This window comes from Gracilinanus agilis, chromosome 1, assembly GCF_016433145.1.
Source record: "Gracilinanus agilis isolate LMUSP501 chromosome 1, AgileGrace, whole genome shotgun sequence".
In the NCBI taxonomy this organism is placed as follows: domain Eukaryota; kingdom Metazoa; phylum Chordata; class Mammalia; order Didelphimorphia; family Didelphidae; genus Gracilinanus; species Gracilinanus agilis.
Genome location: NC_058130.1, coordinates 211,046,598 through 211,067,169, shown reverse-complemented (window position 1 = coordinate 211,067,169; position 20,572 = coordinate 211,046,598). Strand labels below are relative to the sequence as shown.

General features: G+C 38.3%; 1 protein-coding gene across 1 annotated transcript in view; it reads right to left on the bottom strand.

Annotated features, from left to right (window-relative positions):
- MAD1L1 (mitotic arrest deficient 1 like 1) overlaps positions 1-20,572 on the bottom strand; it is a 941,076-nt gene that overhangs the window by 301,896 nt on the left and 618,608 nt on the right. Inside the window, exon 17 of the mRNA XM_044659988.1 lies at positions 12,649-12,856. Within this exon, the coding sequence (XP_044515923.1) occupies positions 12,649-12,856 (208 nt within the window). The remainder of the gene's footprint in view (positions 1-12,648; positions 12,857-20,572) is intronic.

Below are 20,572 nucleotides of genomic sequence, written 5' to 3'. Positions count from 1 at the left end.
GGAGGAACATGTGCAAGGAAAGAAGAGAGGAATATGGAGGACTATGGTATTGAGGCTAAGAGAGGGGAGAACCCTAAATTGCAAATGCAAGAGGAGGAAATAATTAAGTTGCAATTGTGAAAGAAAGTAAAAAGGAGGAGAATATGAGGTAGGGGGCAGGATGGCTAGAGAGGGTATTTAGTGTTCTAACACAAGCCTCTTTTGACTTACTTTGGTTTGTTCTCTTGTCTCTGTAAGATTCATGGACAAAAAGATTTAAAGTATTCCCAGAAGCAGCTGCCTGACCTTGCTCTATGAGCCTCAGTGACAGAATCCAGACCTGAATTGTCATGAGAAGAGGAAAAAGTAAGTCATAAAGATCTGGTTCTATCTAATAACAGTCCTGGCAATAGCCTGTCCCATCAATACCATGCTGTCCCATCTGCCATTTTCAGATTACAGAAGAGGGGGCAACCTGGTCATTGCTCAGGCTGCCAGAACGCTTCCTTTGATGGAGCCATATTACTGCTTTTAATAGAGATGATTATCACATAAATGAAGGAAAAGGGCCACTGAACTGCATGGCAACTTGCCAGCACACACTGTAGCCGCTGGTGGTTCTGCTCAAAGAGATTTAAAGTCCAGCTTAACCTTGATTTTTAATAGAGTCACACTTAATGAGCTTTAGTGTCCACAATAATAATTTCCTTATTACCTCCCCAGTAGTCAGAGTCATGGTCAGAGGGAATATGCTGGAGGCTGGATCGACAAAAGCCTTCTGTAATGGCCAACACATTATTATCAGCATCATCAACATCATTGTCCTTCAAGTCTTTCCTGCTTGCTGTAATTATTATCCTCAGAACCCACCATGTGATGACTGAAGCTCACATTAGGCAGCTGTAATAAAGGAGCAATTCTGGGGCTAAAGGCCTCCCACACTCCTTAGCTGCTAGAGTGTCCCTGTGGGGCTAGAGCTATGCAAGTTCACGTATTAGATCTACTGGAGGGAAAACTCTTTGCTCCTTGATTTTAATCTTGACCCTATCACAGTCCCCATCTCCTTGATTTTCAAGAGACTCCTTTTTAACTAGTTAGTCAGGAGAGGTGGACCAATTAATCAAGATATTTATTAAGGTTTTCCTACGTGCAAAGCAATCTGCTGGACACTCTGGGAGGCTATAAAGGATAAGGTACAGGTCTCAGCACGCTTATGGACTTGGTTGTGAGTCACAGTTCTGCTACTTGCTAGCAATGAGATCCTGGGCAAATCATTTCTGAGCCTGGAACCACAGTTTGTTCATCTGTATGATGGGATAAAATTCTTACTACCTATCTCAGAGGGTAATTTGTGATTTTAAAAGTAATAAATAAATGTCAGCTGCTATTATTGGTATTATTATTATTCCAGCCTAGGGAGGTTCTAGTCAAATTAGAAGGAGAAAAAAGCATGTATACAGATGAAAAGATTATTTATAGTAGAGAGAGCAAAGAAGGGCCCTCAGAAGTCATCTAGGCCAGTCTCCTCCCTTGTGCACAAATCCCATTTACAACATAAACAACATGTGGCTATCAGAATACTACTGCAATATTTTCAATGAAGAGGAATCTTTCCCTCACAAGGCAACCAAACTAATTTTATTTCTGGATAGCTGGAGTTTTTCTTTTTACATGGAACCAAAATCTTCCTCCCAGTAACTTCTATTAACTGGGCTGCTTTCTGGATACCTCTAGTCTTTCTTCTACATGGCAGTTTTCCATATGTGTGAAGTCAGATACGATGCCCCCACAACTTTTCTAGGATAAAAACCACTTCATCCTAGTCCATCCCCACTCCTATCCTTTACCCGCTCTGTACATTTCTTTCAACTACAAAGTATATGAAAAGCTTTTATAAAGTATTGAGTAATCAGAGAAGACCTTCATGGAGAAAGTGAACTTGAACCAGACTTCAAGAGTGGGAAGGACTTAGACAGGTGAAAAGGATGAGAAAGATTCATGCCACTTAAGGGACATCTCTTATTCCCTTGCCTGGACTCTCATAATGACCATCTTAATTCGGAATCTTACAACCTTTCATTTAGATTACAGTTATTATAATATCTTTAAAACAATAAATGTTCATTTTTATTATGAGCTTGTTATGTATGGTCTTTTTTCCCATTATGTATAGCTTGCTTTTTTAATAGCTTAAATCAAACACACTATTTTCAACATTGATAGTTTGTTCCTCTCTTGACATCCTTCAGTCATCTTCTTTTTACTTAAAACAAAACAAAACAATTTATGTCTGTTCTTTTTTTAGTTTTAATATCATTATCACTACTCCCTGAAGAAAAATAAGAGCTTTATACTATAACAAGTATAATCATGAAAAACCATCTAGGGGCAGCTAAGTGGATAGAGAGCCAGGCTTGGAGGCAATAGGTCCTGAGTCCAAATTTGGCCTCAGACACTTCCTGGCTATGTGACCCTAGGCAAGTCATTTAACTCCAGTTGTCTAGCCCTTAACAAACTCTTCTGCCTTGGAACCAACACTTAGTCTTGACAAAAGTTTTTGTTTTTTTTTTTACTCTGAGTTGGTTTGTACAAATCTTCAAGTTTTTAAAAAATCTGTTCCTTCTGGCATTTCTTATGGTTGTACTTGGTGTAGACAACTAATTGGCTTAGGACATGGCAGCTCAGAATTCTTGAGCATAGGGGAGTTAAGCCTCAGTCCCTCCAGAAGCTGAGAATTACAGAAATAGGCCACTTGAGGAGGTGTCCATTCTACCCACTTTTTTCTTATTATTTTACTTTAGATTCTTGACCTATTGTTGATTCCAGATGAATTTTGTTTTTTTTTCTTGTTCAATAAAGCAAGCTTTTGATAATTTTATTGGAATTGCACAGAATATATTAATTAATGTGGGTCCTAGTGTCCTTTTTGTTATACTGACATAATCCAACCATAAGCAATTATTATCTCTACAATTACATAGGTATATCTTTATTTCAGTAAGAGTATCTTATAATTACATTCATATTACCTTCTGTGTATGTCTTGGTAATTGGACCTCTATCTTTTATATTCTGTGATTATTTTGAATGGGATTTTTTCTCAATTGTTCCTGCTGGGATTTTGTTGCTAATATGCATAAAGATTGGTGGTTTTATGGGTTTATTTAATATTCAGATACCTTACTAAAGTTATTGTTTCAATTACTTTTTTATTTGACTCTTTAAAGTTCTCTAAGTAAAACATTATGTCATCTATAAAAAGCAAAAACTCTCCTTCCTATTTGCACACGCTTACTTATTTGGCTTCCTTTTCTCATTTCAATGCTATAAAGAGTATCTCTAGAACTCTATCATATGCCAAATAGTAGTGGTGACAGTGAGCATTCATATTTTATTCTGATTTCATCATAAAGTCATTTCACATTTATTCATTAGAGAAAATGCTAGCCATGGTTTTGAATAGATATAATTTTACTATACTAAAAAACCATTCAATAAGTTTTTAATAAGTGCTTATTATGTATCAGGTACTGCGCTTATAAATGGGTATTAAAATCTATCAAAAGTTTGTTCTATATCTGTTGATTCAGTCATTTCATTTTTATTGTTTTGTCATTGATATAATTTATTATGCTTAGTTTTCCTAATAGTGAACCAATCTTACGTTTCTGGTATAGGTACAATTATTTCATTGATATTTTATTCTTTCATTATGCCACTGTTGCTTCATTGCTAATACTTTAATAATTCACACTGATATTCAATAGAAGTATACTTCTACATATTTTCTTTCTCTGCTTTATCCCTCCTTGATTTAGATAAAGGTATCATATCATTTTTTCAAACAATTTATATAATTGGAATTGTTTGAAGTTTTGATATAACTCACTTTTAAATCTATCTGGCCTTAATTCTCTTCCCCTCCCCCATTCATACCATGGGAGATCCTTTTTTATTTTATCCAATTTAAATTCTGGGGGGTTTTGGTTCTGTTAATCTAGATGTTATATATATTTTTTTAAACCCTTGTACTTCGGTGTATTGTCTCCTAGGTGGAAGATTGGTAAGGGTGGGCAATGGGGGTCAAGTGACTTGCCCAGGGTCACACAGCTGGGAAGTGGCTGAGGCCGGGTTTGAACCTAGGACCTCCTGTCTCTAGGCCTGACTCTTACTCCACTGAGCTACCCAGCTGCCCCTAGATGTTATATTTTTGTAAACATTCATACATTTGATTTGTTATCAGTTTTACTGGCATATAACTGGAGAAAATAATTGTTAACATTTCCTCTCCATTTTTGGGAATACTCTTTTTTCAGCTTTCATAAAGTTTGGTTTTCTCTGCAATTTAATTCAGATTAGCTAAGAGATTATCATGTTTATTAGATTTTTCTCCCCCTTAAATCAATTCTTGATTGAAAAGTTAAATTTTTTAAAATTACTTTTTTGTTTATTTTTCTTTGACTTTCGAATTTCTATTTTTGTCCTTAGTGAAAGGTTTTCTTTTTTTGTTTGTTTTCTTAGTTGCATTCCCAATTTACTGAAATCTTTTCTCTTTCATTTGTGAGTGTTTAGAGATATAACTCAGGAAGGTTCTGGCTGCAACCTGAAAGTTTTTGTACATTATTTTATTGCTGTAATTTTCTACAATGAAACTATTTTTCTTTCCATGATTTGTTCTTTGACTCTATTTCTTTTGAATTACTGAGACCAGTGATGGGCAAACTTTTTAAAGAGGGGGCCAAAAGAAAGGAAATGCTCATCTGTCAGACTGTTTCTAAGGCAACTCTTTCAAAGTTTCATTGTATTGTATCCTACTCATTGTATTCGTCAGATTAGGAATAATGTCCTGTGGCTGGAAAGAACATTTCAGGGGGGTCACATCTGGCCCTCAGGCTGTGGTTTGCCCATCACTGACTTAGACTCTTTTAAAGTTTGAATCCTTTCTTCAAAATCCTTTTTATTGATTATAATTTTAACAGCCTGTGACCAATAAAGAATGTTTAATATTTTTGACTTTCTGCATATCTTTATGAAGTTTTTATGACTTGGCACATGCTCAATTTTTGCAAAGGTGCCAAGTACAACTGAGAAATATATATTCTTGTCTATTATCAGTCATTGCTAGAAATCCATCATATCTAACTTCTAAAAATTTATTCTATTAACTTTTTTCTTATTTACCTTTTTGATCTGTTTCTTATTTATATATAATCTTTATATATTGAATATATACACATTTAGACACAAATTATATATGTGTGTATGTATATGCATACATGTATATGTATTTTGTTTATTCATCTTTTTTTTATCTGTTTCAAATGGTCACGGTGAGATTCCTCAAATATATTTTTTTTCTTTTTTTTTTAAACCCTTACTTTCCGTCTTGGAGTCAATACTGTGTATTGGCTCCAAGGCAGAAGAGTGGTAAGGGTAGGCAATGGGGGTCAAGTGACTTGCCCAGGGTCACACAGCTGGGAAGTGTCTGAGGCTGGATTTGAACCTAGGACCTCCCGTCTCTAGGCCTGGCTCTCATCTACTGAGCTACCCAGCTGCCCCCCCTCAAATATATTTTTGCTGGCTACTTCTCTGTAATTTTGATTAGATTTCTTTTAAATACTTAGATGTTATGCTATTTGGTGAATACACGTGAAGTAATAGTATTGTAATTTGTAAACTGTAAAAAGTAATCTTTTTAAGTATAATTTCCTTGTTTATATATTTTAACCAAGTGTGTTTTTACCATTGTCTTTTCTGAGACTGTGATTGATATTTGTTCTTTTTAAAAAATTCACTAGAAGTATAAAAATTCTACCATACAGTTCCCCATCTTAATTTATGAGAATTTTTACATTTTAAGTGACTTTCTTATGAATATAGTATATTAGCAGACTCTGCATTCTAATATAATTTGTTACCCTCCTCCATTTTAATGGCAACTTCACTCCATTCATATTAATTATTATGACTTGTATATTTTCCTCCAACATAACCTCTTACTTTTTCTTTTACCCTCTTCCTTTTCAAAGAAAAAAGAGGAAAAAAAATTCTGAAAACACAATATTAATATACATCTATAGTGCTTATAATAAGGAGGTGATAGATCCATTATACTCTGTTAGACCTCACTCAAAGGACTATTTTTAGTCGAAAGTATTATAGTTTAAGGAGATTGATCAACTGAAGAGTATCCAGAAGAAGAGTATGAGCATTCTGAAGGTCTTTAATTCTATAAGTTACGAGAATTGGTTGAAGGAACGGAGAATATCTAAACTGGAGAAAAAAAATGCAGGGGTCATATAATTTGAAAAAGTGTAGGTATAAGAGAGATTGGATTTTGTCATTTTTGGTCCCAGAGAGTAGGACAAAGAGTAACGGATGGAGGTCAACTGGGGTTTGACTTCAGGAAAACTATAACAAATTGAGCAGTCTAGACCTGGAATGAGCTTTTATGAAAAGTTAAGTTTCCCATTCTTGTACAGCCTAATTTGGGGGCATCTATGTGGGCTGGATTAGGACACTTCTGAGGCTCTTTTCAAATTTCAAAATCTGAGTTGTAGAAGTTATTTCTATTCTTCTGTTCCTCATCTCTGTACCAAGTCCAGACCCCAATTTCTGATCTTATATTTTCCCCTTTTGTTCTGCTTATGATTAAATCCTCCTCCATTCTACTTTATTTCATATTTCACTCCTTTTACTGTCCCCACTTATATCCCAACAAGTTTAATGCATTTCCATACTAAAATCTCTGTGTATCCTTAAATCTCTTTTATCTAACTTAGTGTGGTGTGAGCATTAGATTAGTACTCCTTCCCTCCAATTCCTTGTCATTCATGCTTGTATGCCCTTCTATAACCCCTTTATGAATAAATAAATAAGAGAATAAAGCATTTATGAAGAACTTCCTGTGACCAAAATCCTTTGCCAAGTACTGAGGATATAAATAGAAAAATTAACAGTCTCTGTTCTTAAGGAGTTAATATTCTAATGGGGAAGACAAAACTTGTGGACTATTTCAGATGCAAGTCTTATGGAAAAGTCTCATGCCTTTTCTTTGTCTGACAGTGTCAAGTATTTTGGTAGCAAGAATTTTCTTTTGGGAGTCTTCAGGAGCTAAAACTTTAGCACTTGCAGAACAGTTGCATTTCCAGAAAGGTTGCTTCCAACCCTTCTGGCTGGTGGCTGAGGGCACTGAGCTTAAAGTATTCTCAAGTATGTTGGGTTCAGAGTCCTAGACAATCCCCATCAGGGTTTGAGGGGAGATGGTGGTCAAAGTGGTGGTGGTTTGGCTGGCCTGGCATATATGCTGCCCTCAGGGGACCTTGCTATTTCAGCAGACTAGCTTGCCTGTCATATTTATGCAAAATAGTCAGTTTATTTCATCATTAAGGTATGTATTCTTTTTTTCTTGTGTAAAAATTAACAGAACAAAATCATCATTAACTTATTTAACTCCCTCTGTGACCCTTGAATACATTAGGATTCTGAAGAGATGCCCGTCTCTTTCCTTTCATTAGAATATAAGCACTTCATCATCATTTAACCCCTTCTGAATGCTTCCAAATTCCAAACATTATGAGGTTTCTCTGGATATCAGTATTGGCACTGCAAAGTTTCTACTCAAAGTTGTCCTATTCATAAGGAATGCTGGAAAGTCCTGTTCAACTAAAGGAAGAGTCTCCCCTCTCATCCCTATCCCATGGTAGGATTACATTCATATTTTGTATTATAAGTTACATGCGGTTATAAGCCTTTATCTTTTATCTTTTGGAATATCACTAAGATTTTTTTCTCCTTCTTAGTAATTGTAGTATAGTCTTTTACAATCATGACTATGACTTCTTGCTAGCTGAAATCAATCTTTCTGGCTGTTTCAGTATCTTTTTTTACCTGGAAGCTATGGATTTTGGCTATGACATTCCTGGGTGTTTTCAGTTTGAGGTTTCTTTCAGGAGATTAGTAGTTTTGGGTTTTTGGTGTTGTTTTTTCCTATTTTCACCTTGTCTTCTGGTTCCATGGGGCAGCATTGGGGTGTAGTGGATAGAGCACCAGGACTGGAATCAGGAAGACTCATATTTGTAAGTTCAAATCTGGCCTCAGACACCTACTAGCTGTTTGACCCTGAGTAAGCCACTCAATCCTGTTTGCTTCAGTCCTCCTCTTTAAAATAACCTGGAGAAGAAAATGGCAAACCACTCTAGTATCTTTGCCAAGAAAACCTCAAAGGGGATCACAAAGAACTGGACTTCACTGAAATGAATGAAGAACAACAAGGTTCTCTTTTATGAATTAATAAAATATGGTATCTAAGATTTTTTTGTGTAGTAATGGTTTCCTGAAAGTATGATGATTCTTAAATTATTTCTATTCAACATACTTTCAATGTCTTTGATAGTAGGTATCTTGTGTTTTCCTCATTTTAAAAAATCTTTTGATTTCATTCTAACATTTATCTTCTGGCATCATTGATTTCTGTGTGTTACAATATAATTTTCAGAGTTGACTACTTGGGTGACACTGTCCACCTTTTGTTCTAAGTTATTCATTCTGCTTATTTTCCCCTCAACTGATTTACTTCACATATAACTTCATTGAAGAAAAAAACAACAAAAAAACCTTACAGATACTCTGGGAGTCCTTATGGCAAAACTAATTTTCTTTTTTGGATATTTCATTTATATTTTAGTACTATTCTCTTACTGAGTAGTTATTTTCTTCTATGTTTTCCTCTTAGGCAATCTCTTGACTCTTACTTTTTCTTTATTGTGTTTAGTGTCATCTTCTGTTTACTCATATTCCAATATCAGCTACTGGTTTGGGATTTCGTTACAGGGCCATGATCTGCCCACTCTTAAATTTTGTTTGAAACTGTTCCTGGTTTCCTGGGCTGTTGCCACCAAGTTTTACTTTCTATCATTTTATCTATGCTCAGAGTGCTGGTAGATTCCCATGTCCACTGTAGGAGTCCTGTCATCTTCCAGTGCCATAGTGGCATACTTGATCTGTGTGCTATTGTCTTCTAGCCCCTAGAGGGCATCTCCATTTCTCATGCTGTAGCCTTTTGATCTTAATGAGGGCATTCCAGATTAAGGCACTGTATCCTTTACTGGTAGCATTTAGCTGTCTTTTGTGTAATCTGGGCTGGATGATGAGTGGTTTCCATGGCTTCTCTTGGGATTACCTGATCATTATTCAAAATGGTGCCCTTTTTAGATAACTGCCTGATTATATGTGGGAGGGAAGAGTTCTTCTGCAACTGTTCATACTGCCATCTTTATAGTCTCTTTATTAACCAATCTGTCCCCTCTTTCATCCTTTCAGTAAGTAGCTACCCAAGTATACTTTCTATGTTATGGGTATGATCCCATCACTTCTCTGCTTAAACACCTTTAGTGTCTACCTTTTGGCTCCAGGATAAAATACTAATTCTTACCTAGGATTTATATTCCTCCACAATTTGACTCCAACTTGAACCTTCAAGTTCATATCACCTTACTACCTTTCATACCCTTAATACTCCACTCAAACTGGAATATCTTGTTTTCTCTGAACTAAACTTAGACTTGATGCAAGGAAACGCTCCCCACAAATTACAGTTGTTCAAAGGTAGAACAGATTGATTAAGTGAAGAGTGGATAACTTTAGTTAAAAGTATTCAAGAAGATTTTACAATTTGTCATGTATGCTACAGAGGAGAGCCCTATTCCTGTAAAGAGTGGACTAAATGGCTTCAAGTCTCTTCCAACTCTCAGATTTATTGACCTCCCCAAAACTAGTGAATAGAAAAGATTGTTTTGAACCCTGTTTTGCATTTTCGAAGGCCAATATTCTTATACTTCCTCTCTTGGGAAAGACATTTGCACTTGCAATCTCTGGGCCAAGTTTTCTTATTATAAAATGAGGAGGTTAATTGAATGATGGCTAAGGTACCTTCCAATTCTAAATTTTGTAGTCTTTTCATAAGATCCAGAGACATGGAATAGGAAGATGATCCAAAATTAATAGTTTTTGTTATTCAGGGAAGATGTAAGAAGATGGAACTGTTAGTCTTTTAGGCATTTAATCTGGGGGTAGAGATATGATGACAGGAATAAGGTAGAATCAGGAACAACTATATCTGTGATTTCAACTATGTAGGAAATTCTGGTAAGGGATTTCTTCTATCAATGAAAATTACCTCATTTTCTGCAATGTACAATTCTAGAAGGTTTCCTGGGAGATTCAAAAGGTCAAGTGACTTGCCCATGGTCACACAAATTACATGTAGCAGAGCAAGGCCTTGAGCCTAGGTTTTTCTGAATCCAAAAACACTAAGCCTGGCTTCCTCTCAGAGACAGTTGGTTTTGGTTTTTGTTTTCTTTTAATGGGGTAGAAAAGAAATATAAAGAGACAAGAACAGACCCTGAAGGCACTTTGCTGAATCATGATTCAGTGTAGTAAATGCAGGAATCTACGAGGCAAAAGTAAATGAACAAATCCTCCCCAGAGTAATGATGTAATCACAATATTCAGTTTATAAGTCATAGAGCCACTCAACAGTGGAAAAACCACAGATATCTATTTGTCAATATATTTGTGGCCCATGTCAGTCTGGAACTCAGGCATTATTAGAAGCCTGAGAGTAGAATATCTTTCCACCAGATTCCATTTCTATTCCATACAATCCAGCATTCTTATGCATAACACACTGTGCTAGGTACCAGGAATGACACAAAATTTAAATATTATATTTTCCTTGTCTTCAAAGAGCTTATCTTCTAATATGAAGATGTCACAAAAATGGCCCTGGAGTCTGGAAGACCTGAACTCTAACTTGGCCTCAGACACTAGCTATGTGGCCCTGGGCAAATCATGTAATTGCTATTTGCCTTGGTTTCCTCATCCACATAGTAGGTGCTATAGAAATTCTTACTCTTTTTCTTCCCAATTTCCCCAGAGGAACAAGGATGAATCATATTACTAATTTCTTGACAGAGAGGTGATGGACACAATATAAAAAATGAGATTTATTTTTGGACGTGGTCAGTGTGGATATTTCATTTGCATATTTGTTAAAAGGATCTTGCCTTTCTTTTCCTTTTTTCCTGATTGGAAGGGGTGGGTGAATGGGAGATGAAATAAATATTTTCTAATTTAAAATTTTAAGTAAAAAAATTAAAAGGCAGCAGAAGACAGCTTAACATAAGGAAAAACGTTTTAACAATTAAAGCTAATAATGTCACAAGCTGTCTCATAAAGAAATGAGCCTTCGATTGCTTTATGTGTCCAAGCTGAAGTCCTCATGAATATTGTAGAGGGGATTCCTACATTAAGAGGAAGCTTGGACTAGAATGAGAAGATCTCTAAAGCCTCTTCAATTTCTTTAGACTCTATTCATCTCTCCCAGTCACTACCAAATTCACATATATGTTGTGAGGATTAAATGAGCTTAAAAAGATGTGAAATTACTTTGCAAAGTATAATGTTCCACACAAGCAAAAGGTATTATTATGGAATGGGGGAGGAAGCAGGAGGAGAACTGAACCTACAATTCTCCAAAAAACCTTTCTTGCCTTCCATATGTCCCCTCTTACATGAGGAAGGCAGGGCAGAGCAAGAAGAGGAAATGACTAGAAAGGAAATGCTACAAAATGCTTTAAAGGAAAACCTTTCTTCTCATTTCAGAACACTCTTGTTTCTTTAGAGCTCTTCTCTCAGGTCTGGAGGGACCTCCTCGGACTCCCCCACCCCACAGCTGTAGCTAGGGGTCAGTCAGAGGCAGTGCCAGAATGAGGGGTATGTGTTATCCCAAAGTGCCCTCCACCAAAGGAATTGGCTGTACATGTTGGCATAGGGACGGTTTGATTCCCGGAGCCCTTTCCTTCTTTCCTGTTGATTGATCTGTTTTTCTCTGCAGCTGCAAAGTGGATGTTCTCGGGGCAGACCTTGCAATTGTAAAAATCTCCCAGGTTTGGGGGGGATGTGAATCAACTCTAGCTGGTCACCTTTCTGTGTGTGAGGTGACAAGTCACACATTCCAGAGATTGTTACCTTGATTTACAGAACTGGAGAGGGTGCATGAGAGGCACTGACCTCTCTGTTACTGTATTAAAAAGGTAACTCTTTCTTTCCCTCTTTTTTACTGAAGAGTTGACATGTTCAGCTGCAAAGAACTCTCCTAGATTCTGTAAAATGTACTTAGTCGAATGAAATATGTTTTCTATTTTCATGGAGTATTGGATTTAGTCATGATTAATGGGGCACATATAAACTGATAAAGGATATTAATTTGTTTTAAGGGGGTCTAAAAAGATTTCAGCCACTTGTTTCTCCACTGGTTGCCTGAGTTATTTCTTATCTGCTGGACCTCAATGACTAAACATGTTTGCTAAACCGCATAAGGAAAATATCACCTTTTTCAGGCTGTTGCTAACACTATATGGTCAATCACAACTCCCACTAGGCCAGCATGTGTTCTATTACAATTTAGGGAAAAGTCCATTTGCCATCAGGCTCATTATAGTCTTCTTCACTATGTACCCCAGCTCTTTTAAGACTGCTAGCTGTAATGCCCTTGAGCCAGCATCCCTGGGGTCTTGTCACCTCTTCATTCCCTCCTTCTCTTAGATCAAAAGGCCAAATGGTTTTAGTGCCATAGAGTTAGCAGAGAGATACTACAACAGAATGTACCTGAAATCTCCTGTGAAGGCTGCAAACATCCAACTACTTCCAATTTGTTGGGAATGGAGCCACCTCCTTCTAGGACCCGGACCAGCTCCTGGAGTTGCTGGCACTCTTCCTGCAGCTGCTGCTGCTCCATCTTGAGCCGTCCTTTGGCAAGGCTGGCTGGATTCTTACTCAAGTGGATCACTTTTGTTTTGCTCTGGTCATAGTAACCCTGGTAAGAGGCACAAAGAGATCCTAGGTATAACCAGTGGTAATTCATATACCCAAAGCTTAGTTATAAAATAAAAAAAGAATCAGTAGATCCCAAACAAGCATATCCAGCCTAAATTTATGGATCAGGATGACAAAAAACACTAGTTGAAACAATGTTAAAAGAGATGATGTTTTAAAGTAACCATATTATAAATGGGGAATTCTTTTTTGGAAGGTGTTGAGTGGTTATAGCAAGAATTTGAACGACATAGGTAAGAGAAGTAGGGATGGAGAAAAGATGGATGTCTTGAAAGGAGTCCAGCAGAATTGGGAGAAACCTGGGCACACAATAACATAGAGCCCAGCAGCAGGGAGTATTGGTAAAACTGTCAGTGCTGAAATATACCCGAAACTAAGCCAGAACCATAACCAAAACCAAACTGGAAACTTAGGAACCAAGGAAGGTTTATTGAGTTTTTCAGCAAGGGAGCTCCAAAAGCAGGTCTGAGACTTTTCAGGGGAACAAATGCACAAAGCTTTATAAGGTTTCAATTTAGGTAGAAGGTGAGTTGGGTATGAGGGACCTCAGGATTGGACAGAGCTTATTGCTAGGAGCAGACAGGTCTTGCTGGTGGGAGCAAAAAACAGGAAAGATTCTCCTTCAGTTTACTTATCTCTTATAATCTCACCCTAAAAGATAGGACTATCCTTGCTACTTTAGCTGAAAGGAAAGTTGCAAATAGAGTATGGATTGCAATACAAACAGGGTCAAGGGCAAGATGGAGAAACTACAGGTAAAATTCAGTTGCTTTAGTTTTCTCAGCTACCCATAGGAATCACATAGCACAGGAATTCAATGTGGTCAGAAACATGGTTTGGTGGTTGTGTAGCCACAGGAGACTTTAGGTGATCAAAGGGTGTGGTAGATAGGGCAGGGAGGAATGATGAATTGGGCAGAATGGCTAGAATGGTTTTAGGCCATGAAGGATGTCCTACAAGGCATCAGGACATGGAGTTAGAGGAATAGAAAAGGAAGGAGAAAACAATATGGTTGGTTGGTTACATCATCAGTTTAGAATTTTGCAACAATTTGATTATAAAGTTTTAATGGTACCATTACAAAAAGATCTTTATTTGTTACTCTGCCATTACTTCATTTGCCTATACAAATCGAGAGGATCAGTTCTTAGAGAATAATTCTTTTACATAAATGAACTACCAAGATAACTGGAGCTTTATATTCTGAGGTACTAAAACTTTTTTACACTAATTATTTTGATGATAATCTTTCTTAAATGTATTATACACTTCCTTAACTAGAGAGGAAGAAGAGGAATATAAAAAGTAAACACAAGAATTATAAAAAAGCAGTGAATTTGGGGACCATTTAATGTTGGGGGTAATCCTCAGAGTCTCTGGAGCATACTATATTACAGCAGAAGACAAGGAGAATTCAGAATCAGGTAAGACCCCAGGGCTGTAAGTTTCTCCAGCAAATCTACTTCTCTCCCTTCCAATACGTACTAGCTGAGAAATAACCAAGCTTGTTAAATTGAAAATTTAATTTTATCCACAACTCTGAGTCAATATAGCTCTTGGGCATCTCCTCACATTGAGTAAAGATTATAGTTTTTTGTGACTTCCATTTTCCCTGAATTTTTACCTGATGCTTGACTTCTTAGCTATATTCTGTATGATCATAAGATCAAAGAATTAGACCTACAAGGAATCTCAGAAGTCATCAAGGCAATAAGGAGAGTCGGTATTCTGGGTAATTGAGGTTCCTTTCTTTACTCTGCCTACTCAAATACTTAAATTGTGCAAGATTTATTTTAAGTGTCTCCACATAAATCCTATCCAGCATACTTGTAACATGCAGTGATCTCACCATCCTATTAACTACTAGAGTACTTATTTTTTTTTATCATTCACTTACTACACATCTGCCTTTTCTTTTCCATGTCCTATTGTCTTAGATTGACCAAGACCTTGTTCTCTCCAGTTTCTGGACATACTTTCCAGCATTGATTATACTTTACCTCATCCCTTCCCTATCCTCACTAGCCTTGGTATAGGAATTGAAATACTCCTTGTTCTCCACTGCCACTTCTAGTCTCTCCCTCTATCACTATCATGAAGTAAATGCTTTTCCTTTGAGATTCATATAATATGTATTTATTGCATAATCAAGATTCTGGTGCTTATCTTAGGTCTGCTGACCCCCAGAATACTTCTTTCCCTTCCTCAGTGAGTTCAGGGTCTGGCTCACAGTCTTTCTCTCTTCCCCAATTCTTCCTTCATGAAATTAGGGACTTCAGCGTATATCATGATACTTTTGCAAACACTCTACCCACTTAGTTCCTCAGCTCACCTACACAGAGAGATGGTCATATCTTTAATCATGTCATCACTCACATATGTACCACTTCCATGTTCATGAATTTTGAAATTCCTTTATCTGATCAAAATTTTTTGTCGAGTCTCTCCCTCTGCCTTCTAAACCCAAATTTTTCATCCTCACCCCTACCCCACCCAATCCTTCTACCCCTCAGTGCTTTCCCAGGCTAGATAATTTCCAGATATATTTGTCAAACTCTAATCTTTCTCTTGAACTCCAGCCTAGCCTGGGAAATGGCCAAATGGACATCTGGAACTCAATGTCTGTTAGATGTCAAACTCAAAATGTCCAAAATTCAATTCATTATCTTTTCTCCAAAATGTCTTCCATTTCCTAATTTTGCTAATACTAGTAGTAGGAGGATGACAATCTTTCCAGGCACCCAGGTGTCAACCAGATTGCAACCTAGGAGTCATTTTTGACTCCTCATTCTGTGTTATCTCCATATTCAATCACTTACCAAGTCCTGTCCTTCATAATTTTTAAATATTTCTTATATATGCCTCTTTCTCCCAGCTGAGCTGGTGCAGGCCCTTATTGCTTCCTGCCTAGACAGCTGAAATAGCATACTGGTGGATCTCACCTGCCCCAATTCTCTCTCTACTCTAGTCTATCCTCCACCCAGCTGCCAAAATTATCTTCAGAAAGTTCCAGTCTGCTCATATTACCCTGCCCCTGGTCTATTCAATAAAAGCCAGTGCCTCTTTATCACCTCCAGGATCAAAAATCAAATCCCCTGCTTAGTGTTCAAAAGTCTTTTATGACCTGGCCCCTTCCTATCTTTCCAATCTTTTTACACCTTGCACCCATCTATATACACTTTAATCCAGTGACATTGGCCTCCATGTTGTTCCTCACATAACATATTCTCTCTTTTGCCTGGGCATTTTCACTGATAATCCGACTGACTTGAAAGAAACTCACTCTTTAACTCTCTGTCTGTCTGTCTGTCTGTCTGTCTCTGTCTGTCTCTCTGTCTCTGTGACTCTCTCTTTCCATTTCACTCTGTCTCTGTGTCTCTCTCTTTCTCTGTCTCTCTCCCTCTCTTTCCATTTCGCTCTGTCTCTGTCTGTCTGTCTGTCTGTCTATCTCTCTCTATCCCTCCCATACCTACCTCCTCTCTTCCTTCATGTCCTGATTAAAGAAACCTTCTGCAAGAAATCTTTCCCAAAACTCTTGTCAGCCAGCTCCAGTTCTATAATACTATAATACCCTTGAGAACAGGGAGTGGCTTTTACCTTCCTTTGCAGGGCTTAGCACGGGGTCTGGTACATGGTGGGCGCTTAAGAAATGCTAGTTAAATGACCACCTGCCTGTAACAATTCTTAGATCACCTTATTAAGTTGCAATTTCTGTGTCATGTGGTAACTTTTTATGCAAGTGTTATTTCTCTCTACTAGAGTATAAACTCCTTGTGAATAGACATGAGGAATTGCATTTTTGTTGTTGTTGCCTTTTTACAAGTCTTTTACATAGTAGTTGTTCAATAAAAATTTGTTGATTGAGCAATATTGTCAGGAGTGTTCCAGAGACATAATATTTGAAAAACCACCTGTGAATAAAATACAAAGAGGCCCTAAGCCTCAGGTGGTAAGTGGTGAAATGCTGGTAGAAGAGTTCTAAAACACTCAGCACTTTATGATAAATTCATGTGCGGTCTGTCCTTTCAGAGCTGTAGGCCACGTGGCCGACTTAATTTATTCTTACAGGCTTAGGAGGCCAGAATGATACCAGTCATGGGGGTCACTGGTGAGCTAGACTAGATACTTCCCTGAAGCACAAATTTGGATGGAACATTTTTCTCCAGGAGGCATTTTGTGCACAGAACACAAAACCAGTCAGGCAAATCCCGACGTGCCTGATTATTCTTGCCCTCAAAGAGAGAGAACACCACCCTTGTCTGTCATGGTCCTGCATTTGCTCACAGTCCTCTTGTTCAGCCCCTATGACCTGCACACAATCCTTGGAATGGGCCAGTTCCCCAGACATAAGTAACTTCCTTCAAAAACAGAAGCACAAGGATGGCATTAGCCATAGGGCTGTCAATAGGTTAAGGAGGAAACAAATTTACCCTGTGTACAGACATATCGGTAGAATTATGAGTACCAAACCCGAAAGCCTGGATCTCTTCTCAAACAGTTGCTATAAAAAAAGATGCTCTGGGACACGAATAACTGTCTAGACATTTTAGAGAGAGCCTGGATCTAACCAAATGCTAGGGTATATTGAATTTTGTTCATGCTCAATAAAAATGATATGAACTTATAAGCAACTTAGGCTGTTTTGAAAGCTGAAAATCCTGGCATGGTAAACGGACCGATGAAACGTGGTAGGCGGAGTAAGGGGCTGCTATTTCTTATCATATAGTAGTTTTGTTATTAACATGGTTTATGAAAGTGCTGGCTCAGACTCTGACCCACAATACACTTAGACCATGCAGAGTATCCTCAGACCAAACTTTCCTAAGGCCTTAAAGTCAAATTACCCACAGCAACCCAACTGTCCTCTGAGTCGGTATACAGGTATACAGAGAACAGTTCCTATTTCTTCCATTCAATTCAATAAACAATCAACAGGCACCTACTATTGTAGCCAGGCAGCATGCTAAGCACTGGCAAGACAGTTCCTGCCTTTGAGGAGTTTACATTTTACTTGGGGCAGGGGGAAGAGGGCGAATAACATGTTCACAGAAGGCGCTCACTGTCTAGCAGGAGAGGGGACAAACACAGATCATTCTAATAACAGATGCAACATGGTAAACACACAGGAAAGGTTCAAACAGAGAGAGGGCCAAGAAAGGGATCACTTGAAGCCAGGCAGATGAGGGAAGATTTCAGGAAATGAAGTGAACCCTGGGGAAGCCTTGAGAGAAGGGGAGAAGGTTGTGGGGTGGCAAAGATGGGGGAGAAGGATTCCAGAGGGAACACTATATACAAAGGCCCCAAGGCAGGCCGAGGCAAAGGTAGCAAGTTGTTCAGTATGGTTGTAGTATCTAGTGCCTGAAGAGGAGCAGGATGTAGTAAGTTTGGGAAAGTTAAGATTCACATTTCAGAGGATTTTGGACAATACAAATAAAAAGTCTCTTTTATTTGGCAAGCAGTACAGAAGGCTGTTGAGGAGAAGAATAGCACAACATTAGCCCTAGGCATTTAGGCAAATAACCCACAATAAGAGAAGGAATGAACTGATGGGACAATAAGGCTAGATGCAGGGCAGCCAGGTAAGAGGCTTCTGTAACAGTCTAGGCAAGATCTAAGGAGGGCCCGAACCAGGGTGATAGCAGCAAGAGTAGAAAAGGGGAGACGCTCAGGGGAGAGAATATGGACATAGAATGGATAGGATCTGATAAATGCTACTTGGAGGAAAAAGGCAGAGTCAATGATGTTGAGGTTTGGAGGCAGGATAAATTGGAGAATTGTAGTGTTATTAAAAACAAATAGCAGAGGACATCCAGGTTAAGATGGCGGCAGAGTAAAAAGCAGCGCTTAACCTCTCCTAACCGAAACATGCAGGACTCCTCAAGGGGACATAAAAACAAATCCAGACGAGAGGAGGGACCCCACAACAGGGCACAGCGTTGAAGGTACGTGGAATTGGGGCATTTCCATGCTATAAAGGGGTGAAAGAGCTCTCACTAAATCACGGGCTGAGCAACCCCCCCCCACACACACACACCACCTACAACGCCAAAGCCAGCTCAAAAGAAATAGAGCAAGTTTGGGGCACCCATCAAGTCATTGGCAGCTCCAGGGTCTGTTCCTGAGAGCAGCAAGACTTAGGACCCCAAAAGGCTAAAGAACGCACACGGACTTTGAGCGCAGACTCGGAGCGCAGGTGCGGGCAGAGGTGGACACAGGCTCGAGCGAAGGCTCTGAAACCCTGAGTGGGGAACCAGTGCAGACGGGTATACGACTATGGAAGCAGCGCCCTGAGACCTGTAAAGGAACCTCCAGCAGAGGATCAAGCAAGGGGGTCTACCAGGGGGCTTGACCTTGAGAACAACCAGACGTGAGACCTCAGGAGCCTAAAGAGCGCAGACAGACCCTGAGCATGAGGATAAAGCTGAGAACGGGCTGGGCTAACAATGGCTACCCAGAATCAGGAAGGCTAAAAGAGAAAGATTAAAAAAAGAAGAAATACTTAACACTCAACAACTTTTACACAGAGAAAATCCAGACAACCGAGCAAACAGAAGAGGAGAACAAACAAGCAATCACATCCGGACCCTCCCAAAATAATGAAAACTGGTCACAAGCTCTTGAAGAGTTCAAATCTGAGATGATGAGAAAGTTGGAAAAGATTTGGCTAGAGAAATGGGAAATAGCTGAAAAGGAAATCAGGCAAGAAAATAACAGTTTAAAAGGCAGAATTTTGCAATTGGAAAGTGAGGCTCAGAAATCAAATGAACTGATAAGCAATTTAAACACCAGAAATGACCAGATTGAAAAGGAAAACCAGTCCCTAAAGGCTAGAATTGAGCAATTAGAAGCTAATGATCTCTCAAGACAGCAAGAACAAATAAAACAAAGTCAAAAGACTGATAAAATAGAAGGAAACATGAAATATCTCAATGAGAAAGTGACAGACCAAGAAAACCTGTCTAGAAGAGACAATTTGAGAATCATTGGTCTCCCTGAAAAGGCAGAAATTAAAAGAAATTTGGACTCCATACGAAAAGAAATTATTCAGCAAAATTGCCCAGAAGTTCTACAACAAGAGGGCAATATAGACATTGAAAGGATCCATAGATCACCCTCTACACTAGACCCAGAAAAGACAGCCCCCAGGAATATAACAGCCAAATTCAAGAGCTTCCAAGTAAAAGAAAAAATCTTAGAAGAAGCCAGAAAGAGACAATTCAAATATCAAGGAGCACCAATCAGGATCACACAGGATCTGGCAGCCTCCACGCTAAAAGACCTCAAGGCTTGGAATATGATATTCAGAAAGGCAAGAGAGGTGGGCCTACAACCACAAATCAACTACCCATCAAAATTGACTATATACTTCCAGGGGAAAGTTTGGGCATTCAACAAGATAGAAGATTTCCAAGTATTTGCACAGAAAAGACCAGGACTAAATGGAAAGTTTGATATCCAACCACAAAAATCAAGAGAAAATGAAAAGGTAAATAAGAAACAGAGGGGAAAAAAACAAAACTCATAATTTTTAAATTTGCCTTTTTAAGGGCCTCAATAAGATCTAATTATCTGTATTCCTATGTGGAGAAATGCTATGTATAATTCTCTGTAGTGAACTCTATTCACTATTATAGTAATCAGAAGAATAATTCATAGGGAGAGGGTGGAATACTAAATGGTCTAAGATGATACGGGG